General features: G+C 42.7%; 1 protein-coding gene across 1 annotated transcript in view; it reads left to right on the top strand.

Moving 5' to 3' along the window:
- MYO18B (myosin XVIIIB) overlaps positions 1-22,776 on the top strand; it is a 456,489-nt gene that overhangs the window by 411,793 nt on the left and 21,920 nt on the right. Inside the window, exon 41 of the mRNA XM_075276574.1 lies at positions 18,693-18,826. Coding sequence (XP_075132675.1) covers positions 18,693-18,826 — 134 coding nt within the window. The remainder of the gene's footprint in view (positions 1-18,692; positions 18,827-22,776) is intronic.

The following is a 22,776-nucleotide window of genomic DNA, read 5'->3' as shown; positions in this document are numbered from 1 at the left end:
CATTTTTGTCCAACACTAAAACTGGTTGCACATGACTGTATGAATGGTTAGTGTGCTATGTGAGTTTTTCCTGGATAATACACTGGCCCATTCATTTCTATGGCCCCATACACATGACCGTGTATTACACGGTCCATTGTGCGAGCCGACAGTCCTGGTTGCAAAATATGGAACATCCATGTGTCTCCCGTGCTGTTCGTTCATGGCCGCCAGTTGTGCAATCAGTTTTTCTGTTTTGTTAAAAGAACAATAAAGTAATAAAGGCTGAAGCCACACCTTGTAGAAAACCTCTGTGTTTTGTTGCAGATTTTGATTTGGTTTTGTGGGCCAAATGCAAGCGTGTCTTCAACAGGAATGAGAAGTATAAGGGCAGCATTTATACTTCTCTTTTGTAAAAAATCCACTCCACTCGAAAACGGATCTGTTCAAATACCCATTGCGTCTTTTTTTTTTAATCATGGTTCTGTTTTTCAATGGAGAAAAAGGCTATGTACACAATTTTTTTTCCATTCAAAAAACAGATCCATAACAAGTTCTGGATCCATGAATACAGGAACATTCTATGGCTTGGTACTTGTTAGAAACCCAGCAATGATTTCCTTATGCACTGTCTATGCCCCCTTCTATGTTTTAGTACAAAAAGATAACCTAGCCACAACAAGGGAATCATAACTCCCCTCTACATTACACCACAGGACATGATGTCTTTATCGAAGTGTAACCTTGTATGCCCAAGCATTTTGGATCTGTACTTACAAAGACACCACCTGGTGATGGGTTTATTCAGCTTTATACCTTTAGCGTGTTTTGAGTGATTTCTGGGTGTCTCTGGTAGCTCCTGCTTTCGTTTACTTAGTTCTGCTTCCTGCTATGTAACTTTCTCAGTAACCCCTCTCAACTTACTCCCTCAAATTTCAAATTTTTCAAAAACAGACAATAACAGACATCAGGACTTACAAACACCCCATATTGTATAATTACCCATCCATGCTTCTTCCTGTGAAATGGCCCCTCCTTCTCCTGTACTGATTCAGTCCGTACGAGCTCTTCTCCTCCATGTCTGGCTTCACAGTAGAGGTGAATTTTCGGCAGCAGTGCACACCGTGCACCGCGCATCCTGCAGAATCGTTACAAAGGGAAGAGCCGTCTCACCGGAAGAAGTGTGGAGGGTAAGTATAATGGAGTGGATAGGGGGAGTAGTAGTGACAATCTGTTTGCGGAAATGGGGAAACAGATCATCACCGGATAATCCAAAAATGAGGTTAACTATACATTTTTTATTTTAATAATGTTATTTAGTAAGTAGGAGGGTGTTTAGATTAGTGTAACTAGTAGGATATGTATTACTCTGTGATATACTACTTTGTACATAAACCCTAAGATATGTAAAGTACTGTGGAATATGTTGCCATTATTTACATAAAATTGTGTATATTGTATGTCTATAGATATCACAAGTAAATATTTATTGCACATCGTTTCTATCAAAATTACTGATTCCATATAATTTAGTCTCGTTGCTTTATTAATGCGTAGGATTTGACCCAGGCGCTGTATTAAAAGCCCGTATAGATGAAGATTTAGTAGCTTAGAATAATATCCTGTTCATCTTCTAATTTAGCTCTGACTAATCCATTATGACTTCATGGCATGCTAATAAAGGTACTCTGTTTTTAGAACCACATGTAGCTTTACTGTATATCACATCCAATATATTCATTTCCCTTAATGGTACCAAAGTAGGAGCCCAATTCTAACAGCATTATTATAATGTAATCTTCATTGCCATAATGACCACGTGCATTGATATACCAATTACGGTCATTAATTCTCAGGATATAAATGGCTGGTTTTGCAATACCAAGGATGTAGGATTAATAATTGACGCTACTATTATGGCTTCAAGTTCCCTGAGCAAAGCTTATAGAATACATCCTCCTAAGACAGAGTTAAAACTAAAGAGCCATATGTAGTGAGGCATAAAGATCCAATAACATTGCCCTAGAATTGGAGCAGTTTGTTAACCATAATGAAAACCAATGGAAGGGGGAAGCGAGAAAGTGGAGGCGGCTGTGCACACTTGTTATGTAATTATGAGATATCTCGTAAGCCCTCAGGGTGTAATAAGATGTAGATACAAAGCTGACCTGACCCTCAGTAAACAGGACTCTTATGAGGAAGATATTGTGCCTTTACGAGTCAGATTAAATTGTATCCTTAATTAAAGCCATGCTCCAAGAATCCACAGCCTATTTTTATCACACTCTTCAGGGTTCAGCAGCACAATGAGGTAGAAACCAAATGAGGCTGCGTTCACACGGATTCTTTTTGGTCAAGAATTTGGTCAGGCAACTGACTCAAATTCCTCCCCCCAAAAAAACGTCACAGTCCTATGGTGAGGCGTTTTTAGGAGGAGGAATTTGAGTCAGTTTCCTGACCAAATTTCTGACCAAAAAGAGACTGTGTGAACGCAGAGGTTTTCCGCTTTGGACAATCCCTTTTCCATTTTTGCTAATGAAAACCTCATTACAACATGTCCTTCTGCTGGGAGTGAAGTGAACAGTTCTACCTAATACATAGACATATTGGGTCTCTCCGCTTTTAGCTATGATGAATAGATAAGTGTCTTGAATATGGGTGCTGAATAGCGGACTACCCTCCTTTACAAGTGATGATAGTTCAGATAATAGCCCTAAAATTCCCTACCACTCAACTGCTGTTTACAGTGGCTTAGGCCAGGGCCCCATGCTGCATTGTACATTACCTGCAAAGTGGATGGGATTCTGACTAATCCCATCCACACATTTCAGAAAGAAATGTGTGAATCGGAATTGGAAAAGCTGTGATAACAAAAACGCTTGCATTTTTGTAAACCGAAGCATGTCAGTTATACCTATGAAAGCGCTGATATTTTCCTTATAGGTATAATAGAGGCAGAAAATCCACAGAGAAAAACTCTGTGGACTTTCTGAGAAAAAACATTGTGGAAAAAAACCCCAATGCGTTTCTTCCACTGTATTTTTTGGCTGTGGCTCGCTACACGGGGTCTTATATAGCCTTATATAGTGTTGTGTACACAGAATTGATGCAGTAATGCCAACAAGTACACAATAGCGTCTTTGAGCCTATTGCATGTAGACTTCAGTACATAGTGCCTCTATTATTCCGAATATTTGACTTTTGTATCCCTCTTGTAAAACTGTAAGGGGCAGATTCACTAGCCCTAATTTTTAGATAGGGAAAACTTTCATCAGGCAGTCCAAATTTAGCACATGTTGTTTAGCACATCTTTACGCAATCCTGTTTACCTTTAGGGTCCTTTCATATGGAGGAAAATGGTGATGAACTTGGTGTGGAATTTCAGTGCTGAAAAAAAACTAGCAGACTTCCATTGAAGTCAATAAGAGGCTTTTTTTTCAGCGCTGACATTCCACACCAAATTCATCACCATTTTCCTCCGTGTGAATGGACCCTTATACCTTCTATTCATTGGCTCACTTTGTACCAAAATGTTTGTGCAGTTTTAGAGCACATTGTTGAATTTGAAGCTATGCCCTTTCCCGATATGACATGTATGTCTGCTTTTGAGCATCGGTTCAGGGGCATTTACAATAGCTGAGCAAACATTTTTGAGGAAATGTTTGTGAACTTTACACACTTTGCACACCTATTTTGCAACCTACGGGTTTACACCTTAATGCTAAGGCCCCATGTAGGGACGTACAGCAAAAATATGTGGTGGAAACATATCGCGTTTTTTTTTTGTTTTGCAGCATTTTTTTAATTACATTTTCACTGAGGTTTACTCTGTGGACTTTCTGCCCTTATACCTATATGGAAAACACCAGCATTTGCGCAGGTATAATGGACATGCTGCAATTTCAAAAGACGTGGGCATTTTTGAAAATGCAGATTTTCTGCTGAGTATTTTTCTCTGCAATGTGTGTATGGGATTAGCCAGAATCCGATTCACTTTTCAGGTACTGTAAAAGGCAGATTTTTTGGTTGTGGTGTTTCCGCAACAGCAAAACACTGTGTTTTTGTAACATGGGGCTTCAGTCTTACATTTTGCAGGTGACAACTGCATAGCCCTATGGAAGTTCTGATTACCGTATATACTCGAGTATAAGCCGACCCGAATATAAGCCGACCCCCCCCTAATTTTACCACAAAAAACTGGGAAAACTTATTGACTCGAGTATAAACCTAGGGGGGAAATGCAGCAACTACTGGAAAATTTCAAAAATTAAAATGCCCGGAGTTTTTGGGTGCAGTAGATGCTGGGTGCTGGGAAAAGGGAGGGGGTGTTTTGGTTGTCTGTCTGCCCCTTCCCTGAGCTTGAGGACTGAGTTTTTTTTCCCCCACTTGGAACTCAGCCTGGCTGAATATAGGGTATCTGCAGTGCTCCTATTAACCCCTTCCGACGGAACAGGAGCACTGCAGATACCCTATATTTAGTAAACTGGGCACTTTCAGACACAGGATGTATATTTTGACCATGCCATGACAAAACCTTTTTTGGCTACAGAAGATACATAGATCATATTAATTCATTAAAAATCACCAAGAAGTTTTTGTTGTTATATCCTAGTACCGCGGCCAAGAGACTATAATGAATGACTTTGCTCACTAGTGGATGTAGATCTTTGTTACAAATGCTGGCCCCGTGCACTGTTCGGCAGTCATCCATTACAAAGGCCAGTTTAATTAATACTAACCGTGTAGAATGCACATTTCATATCTTATTAAAATAACATTTGTCACACTGAATTGTACGTTAAACTAGCTTTGAAGATGAAAGTTGAGCTATTTTCTTTCAAGTACCATAACAACTTGTTTGAAACTGTAGACTGATGTAATAGTTTTAATTTTTGCTAGTTTTATAACACAATGATGACGATGGAGATTACAGATTACAGAGAATTGTACATTTAATCTGAGGTTGGCTTTTATTTATTTTACACTGTTTGGATGATAAATGGTAGCAAGAACAGTATATATAGTCATGGCCGTAAGTGTTGGCACCCTTGCATTTTTTCATAAAATTAATTATGTCTCTCAGAAAATTATTGGTTACACAAGCTTTATTTTTTATTCTGTGTATTGAAACAACACAAAAAAACTGAGAAAAAAAAGCCGAAAATTTTAAATAATTTCATGCAAAACTCCAATAATGGGCTGGACAAAATTACTGGCACCCTAAAATTAATATTTTTTTGCACACCCTTTTTGAAAAAAAAAAAACTTAAATAAATCATTTCCTATAACTATCAACAAACTTCTTACACCTGTCTGGAATTTCAGACCACTCTTCTTTTATAAACTGCTCCAGGTCTCTCCCAACAGCAATTTTATGATCTGTCCATAGATGTCCAATGGGATTTAGATCCAGACTCATTCCTGGCCACTGCAGAACTCTCCAGCACTTTGTTTCCATCCATTTCTGAATGCTCTTTGTACAGGGGTCATTGTCCTGTACATAAGATCTATCCCCAGAAGAATTTTGGCTTATTCACGTACATTTTGAAAAATGCAGTCAAGCTTTTTTATGTCTCTGTGTGAGCATTGGGTTTTTCATGGGTCTCATGCTGTAAAGTTTCATTTCATTCAAATGTTGATGGATATTTCGTGCTGACACTGATGCACCCTGAGCCTGCAGGAAATTTTGAATTTCTTTATAACTTGATTTGGGCTGCTTATACACCATCCGAACCAGTGGCGTAACTAGGAACGGCGGGGCCCAGTGGAAAACTTTCGACATGGGGCCCCCGACCGCCGAAGACCCCGACCGAGCTCCTCTCCCCCCCCCCCCCCGCGCATTCCTGTGCTCTCTAATATACCACATAGTGGCCCCTGCACACACTATTATTCACCATGGTGGCGCCTGCACACAGTATTATGCCCCATAGTGGCCCCTACACACAGTATTATGTCCCATAGTGGCCCCTACACACAATATTATGCCACAATGAACACTTATCATACTCCGGGGTCTTTTCAGACCCCAGAGTATAATAATTGGAAACCGAAGGGGGATACCAACATAAAAAACAATGTTACTTACCTATCCCCGGCTCCCCTGCAGTCCTCGGTGGTGTCGGTTATCTTCAATGATGTTGGGGACGTCACATGATCCGGGGCACAGGCCCCTGGTCATGTGACGTCAGTGAGTGTCACAGAAGTAGGCCGAAGCCTGCCCGGAGAGGTAAGTAACACTGTTTGTTATGTTACCTTACCTCCCCTGCACCTCCGATTATTATACTCGGGAGTATGAAAATACTCCTGAGTATAATAATGATGTTTGTGGGGCCTATGGTGTCACTTACCAACCCCAGCCACTGCCAGGATCGGTAAGTAAATAGGGCCTGTTACCGACTCAGTAGTGGTCACTGCGGTCGCTGGGCCCCTAATGTCCCGGGCCCTGTGGCAGCCGCTATCCCTGCTACCCCAGTAGTTACGCCACTGAACTGGACTATCCTGCATTCTAACCTTTCATCATTTTATCTGTTCTGTCCACATACAGGAAGATTAGCTACAGTGCCATGGATTGAAAACTTCTTGATTATGTTACGCACCATAGACAAATTAACATAATATTTCTGGCTATGGACTTGTAACATTGAGAGTGTTGATATTTTTCCACAATTTTAGTTCTCAAGTCCTCAGACAGTTCTCTTTTCCTCTTTCAGTTTTCCATTCTTAGTGTGGTAGACACATGCACACAATGCAAAGATTGAGTCAATTTATCTCCTTTTTATCTGGTTTCAAGTGTGGTTTTTATTAGAGATGAGCGAACAGTGTTCTATCGAACTCATGCTCGATCGGATATTAGGCTGTTCGGCATGTTCGAATCGAATCGAACACCGCATGGTAAAGTGCGCCATTACTCGATTCCCATTGTCTGACTGGGAATTCAAAGAATATATTGGGGTTACAAATACCCTCATTTCTTGCTACTGGTATATTGTCTGACTGGGAATTCAAAGAATATATTGGGGTTACAAATACCCTCATTTCTTGCTACTGGTATATAGTGCCATTGTCTGACTGGGAATTCAAAGAATATATTGGGGTTATAAATACCCTCATTTCTTGCTACTGCCATATAGTGCCAGTTTCTGACTGGTAATTCAAAGAATATATTGGGGTTACGTGCACCCACAATTTTTGCTACTGGTATATAGTGCCATTGTCTGACTGGGAATTCAAAGAATATATTGGGGTTATAAATACCCTCATTTCTTGCTACTGGTATATAGTGCCATTGTCTGACTGGGAATTCAAAGAATATATTGGGGTTATAAATACCCTCATTTCTTGCTACTGCCATATAGTGCCAGTTTCTGACTGGTAATTCAAAGAATATATTGGGGTTACGTGCACCCACAATTTTTGCTACTGGTATATAGTGCCATTGTCTGACTGGGAATTCAAAGAATATATTGGGGTTATAAATACCCTCATTTCTTGCTACTGGTATATAGTGCCATTGTCTGACTGGGAATTCAAAGAATATATTGGGGTTATAAATACCCTCATTTCTTGCTACTGCCATATAGTGCCAGTTTCTGACTGGTAATTCAAAGAATATATTGGGGTTATAAATACCCTCATTTCTTGCTACTGGTATATAGTGCCATTGTCTGACTGGGAATTCAAAGAATATATTGGGGTTATAAATACCCTCATTTCTTGCTACTGGTATATAGTGCCATTGTCTGACTGGGAATTCAAAGAATATATTGGGGTTACGTGCACCCACAATTTTTGCTACTGGTATATAGTGCCAATTTCTAACTGGGAATTCAAAATGCGCAAGGCTCCCGGAAAGGGACGTGGACGAGGCCGTGGGCGAGGTCGGGGGAATGGTTCTGGGGAGCAAGGTAGCAGTGAGCACCTCGAGGGCACGTTTCTCGAAGGTGTGGAGTTTTTTCAAGGAATGCGCCGAGGACAGATATAGTTTTTCTGCACAATTTGCCTCTCGAAATTGATTAGGGGCTCTGAGAAGAGCAACCTGTCCACCACTTCAATGCGCCGTCATTTGGAATCCAAGCACTGGAATCAGTGGCAGGCGGCAACGGCAGGACAAAGGCCGCCTGCCGTTCACGCCACTGCCACTGCCTCTGCCACTGCCTCTGCCTCTGCCACTGCCACTGCTGACTGTGCTGGCGATGCACTCCAGAGGACGAGCCAGGACACCACTTCATCTGCCTCCGCCACTTTGTTGACTTCTCCCTCATCCTCCCCTGTTCCTGTCTTATCTCCTTCTCCTGCACCATCAAAGGCACCATCAGGCGCTTCTTTACAACAACCCACCATCTCTCAGACATTGGAGCGGTGGCAGAAATACACTGCTAACCACCCACACGCGCAAGCCTTGAACGCCAACATCGCTAAACTGCTGGCCCAGGAGATGTTGGCGTTCCGGCTTGTTGAAACTCCCGCCTTCCTGGACCTGATGGCAACTGCGGCACCTCGCTATGCCGTCCCTAGCCGTCACTACTTCTCCCGGTGTGCCGTCCCCGCCTTGCACCAGCACGTGTCACTCAACATCAAGCGGGCCCTTAGTTCCGCGCTTTGCACAAAGGTCCACTTGACCACCGACGCGTGGACAAGTGCATGCGGACAGGGACGCTACATTTCACTGACGGCACACTGGGTGAATGTAGTTGAGGCTGGGACTGCTTCCCAAACTGGCTCGGTGTACCTCGTCTCCCCGCCTAACATTCCTGGCAGGGACACGAGAAGAACACCCCCCTCCTCCTCCTCCTCTACCGCCTCCTCCTCCGCCACCGCCTCCTCCTCCGCTGTTAGATTGACCCCAGCTACGAGTTGGAAACGTTGCAGCACTGGCGTTGGTAGACGTCAGCAGGCTGTGCTGAAGCTGATCAGCTTGGGGGACAGACAGCACACTGCCTCCGAGGTGAGGGATGCCCTCCTCGATGAGACGGCAATATGGTTTGAGCCGCTGCACCTGGGCCCAGGCATGGTCGTTTGTGATAACGGCCGGAACCTGGTAGCAGCTCTGGAGCTTGCCGGACTCCAACATGTTCCATGCCTGGCCCACGTCTTCAACCTAGTGGTGCAACGTTTCCTAAAGAGCTACCCCAATGTTCCAGAGCTACTGGTGAAAGTGCGGCGCATGTGCGCCCACTTTCGCAAGTCGACAGTAGCCGCTGCTAGCTTAAAATCTCTCCAGCAACGCCTGCATGTGCCACAACACCGGCTTTTGTGCGACGTCCCCACACGCTGGAACTCAACGTTTCAGATGTTGAATAGAGTGGTTGAGCAGCAGAGACCTTTGATGGAATACCAGCTACAAAACCCTAGGGTGCCACAAAGTCAGCTGCCTCAGTTTCACATCCATGAGTGGCCATGGATGAGAGACCTTTGTGACATCCTACGGGTCTTTGAGGAGTCCACAAGGAGGGTGAGCTCTGAGGATGCGATGGTGAGCCTTACAATCCCGCTCTTGTGTGTTCTGAGAGAATCCCTGATTGACATCAGGGATAACTCAGATCACACAGAGGAGTTAGGGATAGCATCCGATCCGTCACAGCTGGAGAGTAGGTCCACACATCTGTCCGCTTCACTGCGTTTAATGGAGGAGGAGGACGAGGAGGAGGAGGAAGAAGAGTTGTCCGATGATGTGATGGTGATACAGGAGGCTTCCGGGCAACTTCGAATCGTCCCATTGTTGCAGCGCGGATGGGTAGACATGGAGGATGAGGAGGAAATGGAGATTGAACTTTCCGGTGGGGCCAGAGGAGTCATGCCAACTAACACTGTGGCAGACATGGCTGAGTTCATGTTGGGGTGCTTTACAACCGACAAGCGTATTGTCAAAATCATGGAGGACAACCAGTACTGGATCTTTGCTATCCTTGACCCCCGGTATAAAAACAACATCTCGTCTTTTATTCCGGTAGAGGGGAGGGCCAATCGCATCAATGCTTGCCACAGGCAATTGGTGCAGAATATGATGGAGATGTTTCCAGTATGTGACGTTGGCGGCAGGGAGGGCAGTTCCTCCAGTAGGCAACCAAGTTCTCACCGGTCCACACAAACGAGGGGCACACTGTCTAAGGTCTGGGACACCTTGATGGCACCCCCTCGCCGAAGTGCCGCCACGGAGGGTCCTAGTGTCACCAGGCGTGAGAAGTATAGGCGCATGTTGCGGGAATACCTTTCCGACCACAGCCCTGTCCTCTCCGACCCCTCTGTGCCCTACACGTATTGGGTGTCGAAGTTGGACCTGTGGCTTGAACTTGCCCTATATGCCTTGGAGGTGCTGTCCTGTCCTGCCGCCAGCGTCCTATCTGAGAGGGTGTTCAGTGCAGCCGGTGGCATCATCACTGACAAGCGCACCCGTCTGTCAGCTGAGAGTGCCGACCGGCTCACTTTGATAAAAATGAACCACCACTGGATAGAGCCTTCATTTTTGTGCCCACCTGTGTAAAGCACCCCAACATGAAACTCCATGTCTGTACTCAACCTCTCCAATTCCTCCGCATCCTCATACTCATCCACCATAAGCGTTGCACAATTCTGCTAATACTAGGCTCCCTCCACCCTGATTTCCCCCAACTCTGCTGGTTAGAGGCTCCCTCCACCCTAATTTCCACCAACTCTGCTGGTTAGAGGCTCCCTCCACCCTGCTTTCCCACAACTCTGCTGGTTAGAGGCTCCCTCCACCCTACTTTCCCACAACTCTGCTGGTTAGAGGCTCCCTCCACCCTGCTTTCCCACAACTCTGCTGGTTAGAGGCTCCCTCCACCCTGATTTCCACCAACTCTGCTGGTTAGAGGCTCCCTCCACCCTGCTTTCCCACAACTCTGCTGGTTAGAGGCTCCCTCCACCCTGATTTCCACCAACTCTGCTGGTTAGAGGCTCCCTCCACCATGAATTGGTCCAAACTGGGCTGTTTAGAGGCTCCCTCCACCATGAATTGGTCCAAACTGGGGTTTTTAGAGGCTCCCTCCACCATGAATTGGTCCAAACTGGGCTGTTTAGAGGCTCCCTCCACCATGAATTGGTCCAAACTGGGGTTTTTAGAGGCTCCCTCCACCATGAATTGGTCCAAACTGGGCTGGTTAGAGGCTCCCTCCACCATGAATTTGCCCAAACTGGGCTGTTTAGAGGCTCCCTCCACCATGAATTTACCCAAACTGGGCTGTTTAGAGGCTCCCTCCACCATGAATTGGTCCAAACTGGGGGTTTTTAGAGGCTCCCTCCACCATGAATTGGTCCAAACTGGGCTGTTTAGAGGCTCCCTCCACCATGAATTTGCCCAAACTGGGCTGTTTAGAGGCTCCCTCCACCATGAATTTGCCCAAACTGGGCTGTTTAGAGGCTCCCTCCACCATGAATTTGCCCAAACTGGGCTGTTTAGAGGCTCCCTCCACCATGAATTGGTCCAAACTGGGGTTTTTAGAGGCTTCCTCCACCATGAATTGGTCCAAACTGGGGGTTTTTAGAGGCTCCCTCCACCATGAATTTGCCCAAACTGGGCTGTTTAGAGGCTCCCTACATCATGAATTGGTCCAAACTGGGGTTTTTAGAGGCTCCCTCCACCATGAATTGGTCCAAACTGGGGTTTTTAGAGGCTCCCTCCACCATGAATTGGTCCAAACTGGGGTTTTTAGAGGCTCCCTCCACCATGAATTTGCCCAAACTGGGCTGGTTAGAGGCTCCCTCCACCATGAATTTGCCCAAACTGGGCTGTTTAGAGGCTCCCTCCACCATGAATTGGTCCAAACTGGGGTTTTTAGAGGCTCCCTCCACCATGAATTGGTCCAAACTGGGGGTTTTTAGAGGCTCCCTCCACCATGAATTTGCCCAAACTGGGCTGTTTAGAGGCTCCCTACATCATGAATTGGTCCAAACTGGGGTTTTTAGAGGCTCCCTCCACCATGAATTGGTCCAAACTGGGGTTTTTAGAGGCTCCCTCCACCATGAATTGGTCCAAACTGGGGTTTTTAGAGGCTCCCTCCACCATGAATTTGCCCAAACTCTGCTGGTTAGAGGCTCAATCCACCCTGATTTTCAAAACAAATGTTGGTGCCAACCTCAACTTACTACAAGGGCCAAATTCACTGCTGGTGACAAGCTCTCCTCACTGCAAGTGCCAAATACACATGTTTCAAGGTGTTTTCCTACTGTCAGAGAGGTGGTATTGAGTGTGTAAAGTGTGTAGTTGTTAGGCTGTGATGTTGGGGTAATAGAGGGTCTTTGGTGTGTTAGATGCCCCCAGACATGCTTCCCCTACTGTCCCAGTGTCATTCCAGAGGTGTTGGCATCATTTCCTGGGGTGTCATAGTGGACTTGGTGACCCTCCAGACACGGATTTGGGTTTCCCCCTTAACGAGTATCTGTTCCCCATAGACTATAATGGGGTTCGAAACCCGTTCGAACACACGAACATTGAGCGGCTGTTCGAATCGAATTTCGAACCTCGAACATTTTAGTGTTCGCTCATCTCTAGTTTTTATATTGCCCACACCTGTTACTTGCCAACTGTGAGTTTGAATGATCACCCCATGCTAGAAGTTATTTACCTACAATTTTGAAAAGATGCCACCAATTTTGTCTGCCCCATATTTGTAGTTTTGTGAAATTATGTCCAATTTGCCTTTTTTTTTCTTGTTCCAATACACACAAAGGAAAATAAACATGTCTATAACAAAGCATGTGATGCATGCAATCATTTTCTGCTAGAAATACTTTATTTTCAGGAAAAAATTTCAAGGGTGCAAACACTTACAGCCTTGACTGTACATTTACTATGTATGAGAGAACGAAAGCCCTAAAGATTTCCCACCTATGAAGGAATGATCATTACATTGATATTTGGCAGAAATAATGGGAGTCATTCTATATTCCCTGCTATGGATTTGTGCTAACAGCATTAAGCGTACAATCCATTGTTCCTTTTTCTTTATAATTCTTGACCCCTTTCCATTTTTGTAGCATGTAGACCTGGAGCTGTATCCGGCAGTCAGCTTTTCAAAAAAAAAAAAGAATTACGCTCAGTAAATTGTTCAATACTTTTTGTTAGACAAGCTCTTAAGAGTTATTACATGCTTTCTTTTTAGGTCAAACAATAAAACTCAGAAAGGCTCTCCTTAAAATGCATCGCCCAGCCACACAAGGAAAACATTTTGTTTAAGCGAACACTTTACTGGCCCACACTAAAATGTTTTCATCTCCAGGCTATCTTTTTCTTTTTATAGGGAATAAGCAATCTTATTCTCTAGTATAGGTTATCCACACAGCTCTTTGTACTTCTTCATAATACCATCATTTTTTTGAAGCAATTTACTAATGACTAAATATATAAATGATATATTGATGTGTACAGTAGACATGTCCTCTCTTCTTAAAAGCCCCAAAGTTGTGACATCGAGTCACCATATTCATATTCACCATATTCATTATGATAATAACCAGGATTTTGGGACCTATGATTCTATACAGTGAATGTTTGTATTAATGATTAGGTCAAATTCATCCTGAACCAGTGAAATGAATAAATTACTACTATTATTAAAGTGGATGCTATCATTCACATCATGGTTTTTACTTCTAACTTGCACAAGTTCAATGGCACGTAACACTATTGGGCAGACTGTTATACCGCCATTGCCTTCAGAGTTCTGATTTAACCCGTTTATCACATATTGGTGAGCGGGAATCTTATTGGAATGGTGCAGACTTAGGGTTTACTTGTACATGTGTTTAGACTTTTGCTCCATTTCCCCTCCAGTCGTCTTTACCCCACAGTAGCAAGGTTTGCATTATTTACTTTGACAGTCTGCTGGCTGCAGCACCCAGGGCTGTCGCTCTATGCACCACAAATCATCTCTCACCCTGTCACTGCCGAGATGGCAATTTTACAGCTGGCAGCTTTAATCATGTTAAATGTGCAGTGTAACGCTGTGTTTTGTGCATGAAATTTCAGGAAGAAAGTGTAACACCAAGCACCAAATGTCATAGTCTTAAGTTCACCTGACATGTGAGGCAGCAATAGTTCAGAATTCTTATATAATTGTATTATGCTGCCAGATGAAAAAGGAAGTAAGCTTTTTAGGAAAATGGCAGAAACAAAGTAATTGACTTATTTGCTACTAAAATATGGTATGACTTCTAACATAGAGGCAGACAATCCACCTTGTGTAGTACTAAACATTAAGCAAGGGCATTGATATTGCCAGATACCATTAAACCTAAATGCAGAGACTTTAAGATCATTTCAAAAGAAACGGAAGTGCTACGATTCAAGTACCGAACAAAGTTTCATAGATAAGTCTCATGCCCATTTAACAACTGTTAACATCCTAGAAAAAAACGTCTATATTAGATAAACAAAATACAAAAGTATAGCATGGATCCATAGACTTCTTATATAGGGGTAAGTGGTGATTTCTACTATTGCAACCCTAATATGATTGTTTCTACAGTCTGTACATAAAATAAGATAAGATAATCCTTTAATAGTCCCACAATGGGGACTGTCAATGTGTTACAGTATCATGGATAGTACAATGGTATATAGCAAGAGAGAACACATACAAATGGGAACATATGGGAAAATGTAGGAACCTGGACCCGTAGGAGTATAACCTATGGGATTACTGTTATCCCATAGTCATCTTCCTCAGGTAATTTCTGTTTGCTAGTAGCTGGGAAAATTTTGACTGGTTGCAAGAGTCATGGAGAAGTTTAGCCCCGCCAACCTATACGTGATTGATCTATTATAGGATAGACATTTTTTGAGGGCTTAATTTTTATTGGACACATTACATTTCATAATGATGCCATTTAATATTCTGTACAATGTACTGGGAAGATGAATAAAAATTCAAAATGGGTGGAATTGCAGAAAAACTGTGTTTTTGTAACTTTCTTATGGGTTTTGTTTTGACGGTCTTCAATGTGCAGTTAAAATGACCTTATCGGTATTCTGCAGGTCATTACCATTACAGTGATATCAAATTTATATTAACTAAAAATCCAAAATCTTTGAAAAAAAATTCTTAGACTATGCCACATTTTTGTATATGGGACTGCATATGGCGTTTTTTGTTTTTTTTGTGGGGTTAGATTGCTTTTTTATCTTTACAGTTTTAGTGAATGCCTGATGCTTTGATCGCTTTTCATTTAATTTTTAATGGGTGGTTAAACAGTGAAAAAAACCATCAAGTTTGATTTTTCTTTCTTGTTACAACATCACCATATGGGAAAAAATATTTTCAAGTTTTATACTTTAGGATTATTAAGACGTATGCGTTTTACTTTATTTATTGTGCAAGGATAGACTAGGATTAAAAAAACTAGCCTGGCACACAACCCCCACCAGCCCACATAACACCAAACAAATCATTTACAGTCCTATGAAAAAGTTTGGGCACCCCTATTAATCTTAATCATTTTTAGTTCTAAATATTTTGGTGTTTGCAGCAGCCATTTCAGTTTGATATATCTAATAACTGATAGACACAGTAATATTTCAGGATTGAAATGAGGTTTATTGTACTAACAGAAAGTGTGCAATATGCATTAAACCAAAATTTGACCGGTGCAAAAGTCTGGGCACCTCAACAGAAAAGTGACGTTAATATTTAGTAGATCCTCCTTTTGCACAGATAACAGCCTCTAGTCGCTTCCTGTAGCTTTTAATCAGTTCCTGGATCCTGGATGAAGGTATTTTGGACCATTCCTCTTTACAAAACAATTCACATTCAGTTAAGTTTGATGGTGGCCGAGCATGGACAGCCCGCTTCAAATCATCCCACAGATTTTCAAAGATATTCAGGTCTGGGGACTGGGATGGCCATTCCAGAACATTGTAATTGTTCCTCTACATGAATTCCTGAGTCGATTTGGAGCGGTGTTTTGAATCATTGTCTTTCTGAAATCTCCATCCCCGGCGTAACTTCAACTTCGTCACTGATTCTTGAACATTATTCTCAAGAATCTGCTGATACTGAGTGGAATCCATGTGACCCTCAACTTTAACAAGATTCCCGATGCCGGCATTGGCCACACAGCCCCAAAGCATGATGGAACCTCCACCAAATTTTACAGTGGGTAGCAAGTGTTTTTCATGGAATGCTGTTTTTTTTGGACGCCATGCATAACACCTTGTTGTATGACCAAACAACTCAATCTTTGTTCCAAAATGAAGTTGGCTTCTCCAAATGTGCTTTTGCATACCTCAGGCAACTCTATTTGTGGCGTACGTGCAGAAACGGCTTCTTTCTCATCACTCTCCCATACAGCTTCTCCTTGTGCAAAGTGCGCTGTATAGTTGACCGATGCACAGTGACACCATCTGCAGCAAGATGATGCTGCAGCTCTTTGGAGGTGGTCTGTGGATTGTCCTTGACTGTTCTCACCATTCTTCTTCTCTGCCTTTCTGATATTTTTCTTGGCCTGCCACTTCTGGGCTTAACAAGAACTGTCCCTGTGGTCTTCCATTTCCTTACTATGTTCCTCACAGTGGAAACTGACAGGTTAAATCTCTGAGACAACTTTTTGTATCCTTCCCCTGAACAACTATGTTGAACAATCTTTATTTTCAGATGATTTGAGAGCGGGCTGTCCATGTTCGGCGACCATCAAACTTAACTGAACTTGAATTGTTTTGTAAAGAGGAATGGTCCAAAATACCTTCATCCAGGATCCAGGAACTGATTAAAAGCTACAGGAAGCGACTAGAGGCTGTTATCTTTGCAAAAGGAGGATCTACTAAATATTAATGTCACTTTTCTGTTGAGGTGCCCATACTTTTGCACCGGTCAAATTTTGGTTTAATGCATATTGCGCATTTTCTGTTAGTACAATAAACCTCATTTCAATCCTGAAATATTACTGTGTCCATCAGTTATTAGATATATCAAACTGAAATGGCTTTTGCAAACACCAAAATATTTAGAACTAAAAATGATTAAGATTAATAGGGGTGCCCAAACTTTTTCATAGGACTGTATTACCCCACAGCAGCACCAGTGGAGCTCAAGATACCTCCCAAGAAGCACCAAACAAATATCACATTGTTACACAACATGTCTCCCCAATGTATTGTAGTGCAGGACAAAATGCTTCCCCACACAATTAAAAACATATTGTAGTAAAACAACATAGCTTCTGAGGCCTGATTCACATCTGCTTTCGGTATGCCATTCGAGGAGTCTGCTTTGGGACCGCCCAAATGGAATACCGAAGGCATTAAAAAGCGGTTAGCAATGAAACCACATGAACCCCATAGAATGTAATGGGGTCCTTGTGTTTTCAGCATGGTGTCCGTACAAATCATGTGGATAGAAAAATACTTCAAGCAACACTTTTCTCTCTGCATGATTCGGGTGGACACCATGCAGAAAACACACAGACCCCATTATAGTCTATAGGGAGAGAAGTAGAGAAGTATGCTCCATAACTCTGCACATGGGTACTTGTAATGCTAGGTCACCCCACCTAAATCACTGTACACTTGCAATCAATGGCTCACTATTTCTTTTTATTACTATACATTAAAATTCCTGTCTATGTCAGATATCATAGAATATACTGGTCTTTGATATTTTGTGGTTGGCAGCCCTTGATTCATTTGTTGCTGGAATATGTTATATTTTTACTTACAATGACGTACTATATCTTGGCAACTCATATAGGAATATTGATCTCTGCCAGGATGCAATAGTTGGATGAGCTGCTGATGACTTATGCATAGCTATTTTCTAAGCCTTATAACAGAAGATTCAATAAACTCTCCAGTGGACGCTATATGATATTTGATTTACTGCCAGTCAGAAAATGCAAGAAAGTCCCCACAAAATATAATGTTTATCTTATAATACCCCTAATCTGTATTAATAACATTTCATTTGTAAGTATATTAATACATTTATGAAAATGTCTCATAACTCAAATATATCTGTATCACATTTTACCTTTCTCCCTCTAGTAGGGGTTTTGTACAATATTTAGACATCCTCAATAGTGATGCTTATGGGCCCCCTAAGGCTCATGGGCCTTGGTACACTTGTACCCACTGCACCCCTCAACTTTTGCACCTGGGTACACTACTGTGAATAATGAAATGCAGACTTCATTTATTGATATAGCCCCACCACTGTATTACTGCATGGCTTGATGTATACACCATTTGGGGATGTAAAGATCCTTCTAACATGAACTGATGCTCTGGTAATATGAGTGCCAAGTGATGAACAAGAAGATTGGTGCTCATCGGCAAACTGCATGGAGGGTGAGCGGCCGCTACTGCTATTGTTCTCTCCTCATACACTTCTATTATTTTAGCAGCACATTCCCATGACTAGCAGGCATTTTTATGTCTGAATAACCAATCCAAGTGTTTGCCCATTCATCATTGAATCTCTGCCTTGTTCACACAGGGCAATGATCAGGAATGATCTCTGGCTGGTGTAAGAGAGCATTAAGAAATCTGGGTGAAAACCATTCTAAGATGTTATTAAGAAATGGAGAAATAGAGTTTTGAAATACTTGACAACTGAGATGTGAAGGACTTCTATTTTTTATTTTATGGGAAATACACTGTCAATCGTATCTTTCAGATTTTAAGATTAAGATCAGTGAAGTGAAGATTGAGGTCAGTGTTCTTTTTCTTAATGTAACATTAATCTAAGTTTTACAACCTATTTTTATAGGAGACGCAGGTGTTTGAGCTGACGGCAGTAAGGCAGACATTACAAGCTGATCTGGAAACATCAATTCGACGTATTGCTGACTTACAGGCTGCACTGGAGGAAGTTGATTCCAGTGATGACAGTGATACTGAAAGGTATTGTTTCATCTTTATTGGGTCTTGTGTATTAAAGGGTTTTTGTGGGGTATGTAAAAATGTTCTGCTGTTTACCAGAAACTGCGCCTTTTCGCTACATGGGTTGGTATTGCAGCTCTATCGTATGCTGTAAGTTGGGACATGATTCAACTGCAATACCAAACCCAAGAGAAGAATAGGACTACTTCAATAACAGAAAAGAATTTTAGTCTTATAAAACCTCTTTAAGATAAATACAGTGCAGTGGTCTCTCAAGTTACAAGGTCCTTAGTATACAATGAGACAGATTTATTGTGGAGTCTACGCTAGATTTCTGGCATTTCATGACTTTGTAGATACCAGTTGTGACAATAATTGTCACAGTTGGCATTTTTGCAACTTCTATGCTACTTTCACAAAAGTGGCATGGGAGATTTTCTACATTTAATATAATCTGTGCCAGTTTATGGGCCAAATGATTACAGAAATTTCAGCCCCAATGCATGAACTGATGGAGGAGCCACCATCATTGCATGCACCTTGTCAAAAATGAGGCTGTTCTGTCAGTGCCAGGGATATAAAGACTAGTGTTTAAAGGGTTACTGTCACTATCATCTCACCCCAAAAACTAACTTTACTGGTTAGCAATGGATAAAAAAATCATATCCAATCCCACTTAGGGTGCATGCAGACTACGTAACACCGGGCGTGTATGAGAGCCGTACACGCCGGCATTACGGCAGACTGCCGAACACTTCCCATTCACTTCAATGGGAGCGCTCGTAAACGCCGCTGTTACGAGCGCTCCCATTGAAGTGAATGGGAAGTGTTCGGCAGTCTGCCGTAATGCCGGCGTGTACGGCTCTCATACACGCCCGGCGTTACGTAGTGTGAATGCACCCTTATTCCTGGCCAGTCCAAATTCATCCACAATTAGGTAAGACTCAGGGCTCATTCACATCTGCGCCCAGTCTCCGTTCATGCAGGTTTCGCCTTTTTTCTAAAGTGTACATGCAGTACTCTGTGTCTGGTTTTAAAAAAATGGTTTCGCGGTGGAGAGCATAAAACGCTCACCGGCGCTCACTGCACGCAGAAGATGGAAAGCTGAGAACGGACTCTGGGCGCTAGTGTGAACCTAGCGTCATCCTCCCGAGCTGCTGAGCTAACCATGTCTTCTTTCTTTTGATAGACCGTTTGTCACATTACTTGGTCGGGTACATGGTAAAGTTAGAAAAAGAATGGAGAATAGGGGTGATTGATTTTTCATTCACTGCCATCTAGTTTGAGAGTGGGATGATGGTGACAGCTTCATTTTTAGATAATGTTTTCTCTCTTGAAAAACCCATAAACCTTTTGTAAAGTTACAAAACATTGATTTTCTAGTTTTACTAATAACCCTCAACCAGTAGCAACCAGATTTCTTAATAAATAGTGTTATTGTCAGAATACCCTCCCAGCAAATGGAGTGATTCCACTAATAATATGATATTAGGTGTATCACATGTCATATTAGTTCCATATCTGGAATCTCCTGCATCTATAGCTAATATCAGTTAATGTGGTTATGAAACCTCCAGGTTTATCTTTAACATTATTTAGCTATAATATAACTGGTAAATAAAACTATAAAGGGAGTCTGTCAGCACAAAAATTGTTAATAAACCAGCCCCAGTACCTTACAGTGCTCAGAGCTGTGAGCACAGTGATAGACTTTGTACTTTATACTTTTGTGCTTCCATGCAAATGAGCTAAGAGTGAATGGGGGTGTGGGGGTTCTGGGGCAGCTGAGCCTTACAGAAAAATCGACATCCCTCCTGACAACACCAATGTAATCAAGGCTTTCTCCTGCCTCCTCTCTAGCAAGAAGAAGATCTTTCTCCAATGCTCAGCCATCCCAGAACATGCCCCTGATGCATTATTTGCTTATTTGCGTAATAATAGAAAGATTTTTTTGTCAAAATCAAGCAGCCAATTTATAAACAAATGATAGCAATGTGCTCATGGCTTTGTGCACTATAAGGTACTGGGGATGGTTTAATAACTTTTTGGGTGCTGACAGACTCCCTTTAAAGAGGACCTTTCACCATATCCGGGCACAGGCAGTGTTATATACTGCCAGAAAGCTGACAGTGCGCTGAATTCAGCGCACTGTCGGCTTTCCCGATCTGTGCCCGGTGTGAAGAGCTTACGGCCCGGTACCGTAGCTCTTCTATGGTCAGAAGGGCGTTTCTGACCATTAGCCAGAGACGTCCTTCTGCCTCGCGGCGCCTATCGCGCTGTGCTGTGGAGCAGGGAGGAACTCCCCCTCCCTCTCCTGATAATACTCGTCTATGGACGAGCTGTGTGAGCAGAGGGAGGGGGCGTTCCTCCCCGCTCCACAGTACAGCGCGATAGGCGCCGCGAGGCAGAAGGACGTCTCTGGCTAATGGTCAGAAACGCCCTTCTGACCATAGAAGAGCTACGGTACCGGGCCGTAAGCTCTTCACACCGGGCACAGATCGGGAAAGCCGACAGTGTGCTGAATTCAGCGCACTGTCAGCTTTCTGGCAGTATATGACACTGCCTGTGCCCAGATATGGTGAAAGGTCCTCTTTAAGCACTTCTATGTATGCAACAGCCTGATATATTTTTTTTAATCTACTATAATCCTCATGGTGCAGGCACACGTTGCGGCCAAGCTGCGGTTTATAGCTCATTGTTGCACTGTTCCTGAACTTGCAGTTTGAAGATACAGAGTGGCGATTAGCGGTAACCTCTGATTGCCACAGCTTAGTCGCAATGTCTATGGGCAAATGTAAAGCACCATGGAATTAATGGTGCTATATAAATAAACAATAATAATAATAATAATAATAATAATAATAATAATAATAATAATAATGGGCACCTTCAGTTTCTACAAGGTGTTGATTTCAAATGTTTTCTCATAAATGATCAGCTGAATTCTAACATCACCATATGACTATATGACTACACTCTTCCTACTAATATTATAAATGTGAAAGTTTGGATGTTTGTTAGTCAATCACGCAAAAACAGCTGAACAGATTTGAATGAAATTTGGCACATAGAGTGTAACCTCGATTAACACATAGGCTACTTTTTATCCCGGGAAATGACATGGCTTCAGACTGTTATGAATTTATGTTCACATACTATATTAAGCCCTCAGTGGATTGTGCACATGCATTTGCATATTATCTGATCTGCTCCAGGCAGTGCTGACACACTTGAAACACCTTTAATTATAATTGACAGTTTGCCAATTTTAAACATGCCTGGAAAAAGAAAATCTAATTTGTCCCAAAATTTTAAAACAATGAGAGCTATGAAGGTAGTCAGAAGTCACAGAGTTCTCCTCAAGCGGTGTTGAGGGGGATCATCAATGACAACAACACACTCATTATATGGCATCCCAGCGAGCTGCTGAGATGCCGAAACAATCATAGGCATGGTGCGAGGAACAAGTTCAGCGGCAGGCCAGCTTGAGAACTGCCAAAACACCTGAGCATGCAGATTGTTGACGTCAACAACACACTCATTATATGGCACCCCAGCAAGCTGCTGAGATGCCAGAACAATCACAGGCACAGCGCGAAGAACAATTTTAGTGGCAGGCTAGCTTGACAGCTGCCGAAACATCGGAGCAGGTAGATCATCAACCCCAACAACACACTCATTATATGGCATCTCAGCGAGCTGCTGAGATGCCGGAATAATCATAGGCACGGAGCGAGGAACGAGTTCAGCGGCAAGCAAGCTTGAAAGCTGCCGAAACACCAGAGGAGGCGGATCATCAACGCCAACAACACGCTCATTATATGGCGCCCCATTGAGCTGCTGAGATGCCGGAACAATCACTGGCACGGTGTGAGGAACAAGTTCAGCAGCAGGACAGCTTAGAGCTGCCAAAACACCGGAGCAGGCAAAGCATTGACGACAACAATTTGCTGAATATAGGCAGCTCATCG

This window comes from Leptodactylus fuscus, chromosome 1, assembly GCF_031893055.1.
Source record: "Leptodactylus fuscus isolate aLepFus1 chromosome 1, aLepFus1.hap2, whole genome shotgun sequence".
Lineage (NCBI taxonomy): Eukaryota > Metazoa > Chordata > Amphibia > Anura > Leptodactylidae > Leptodactylus > Leptodactylus fuscus.
This window is presented reverse-complemented; position numbering and strand designations above follow the sequence as displayed.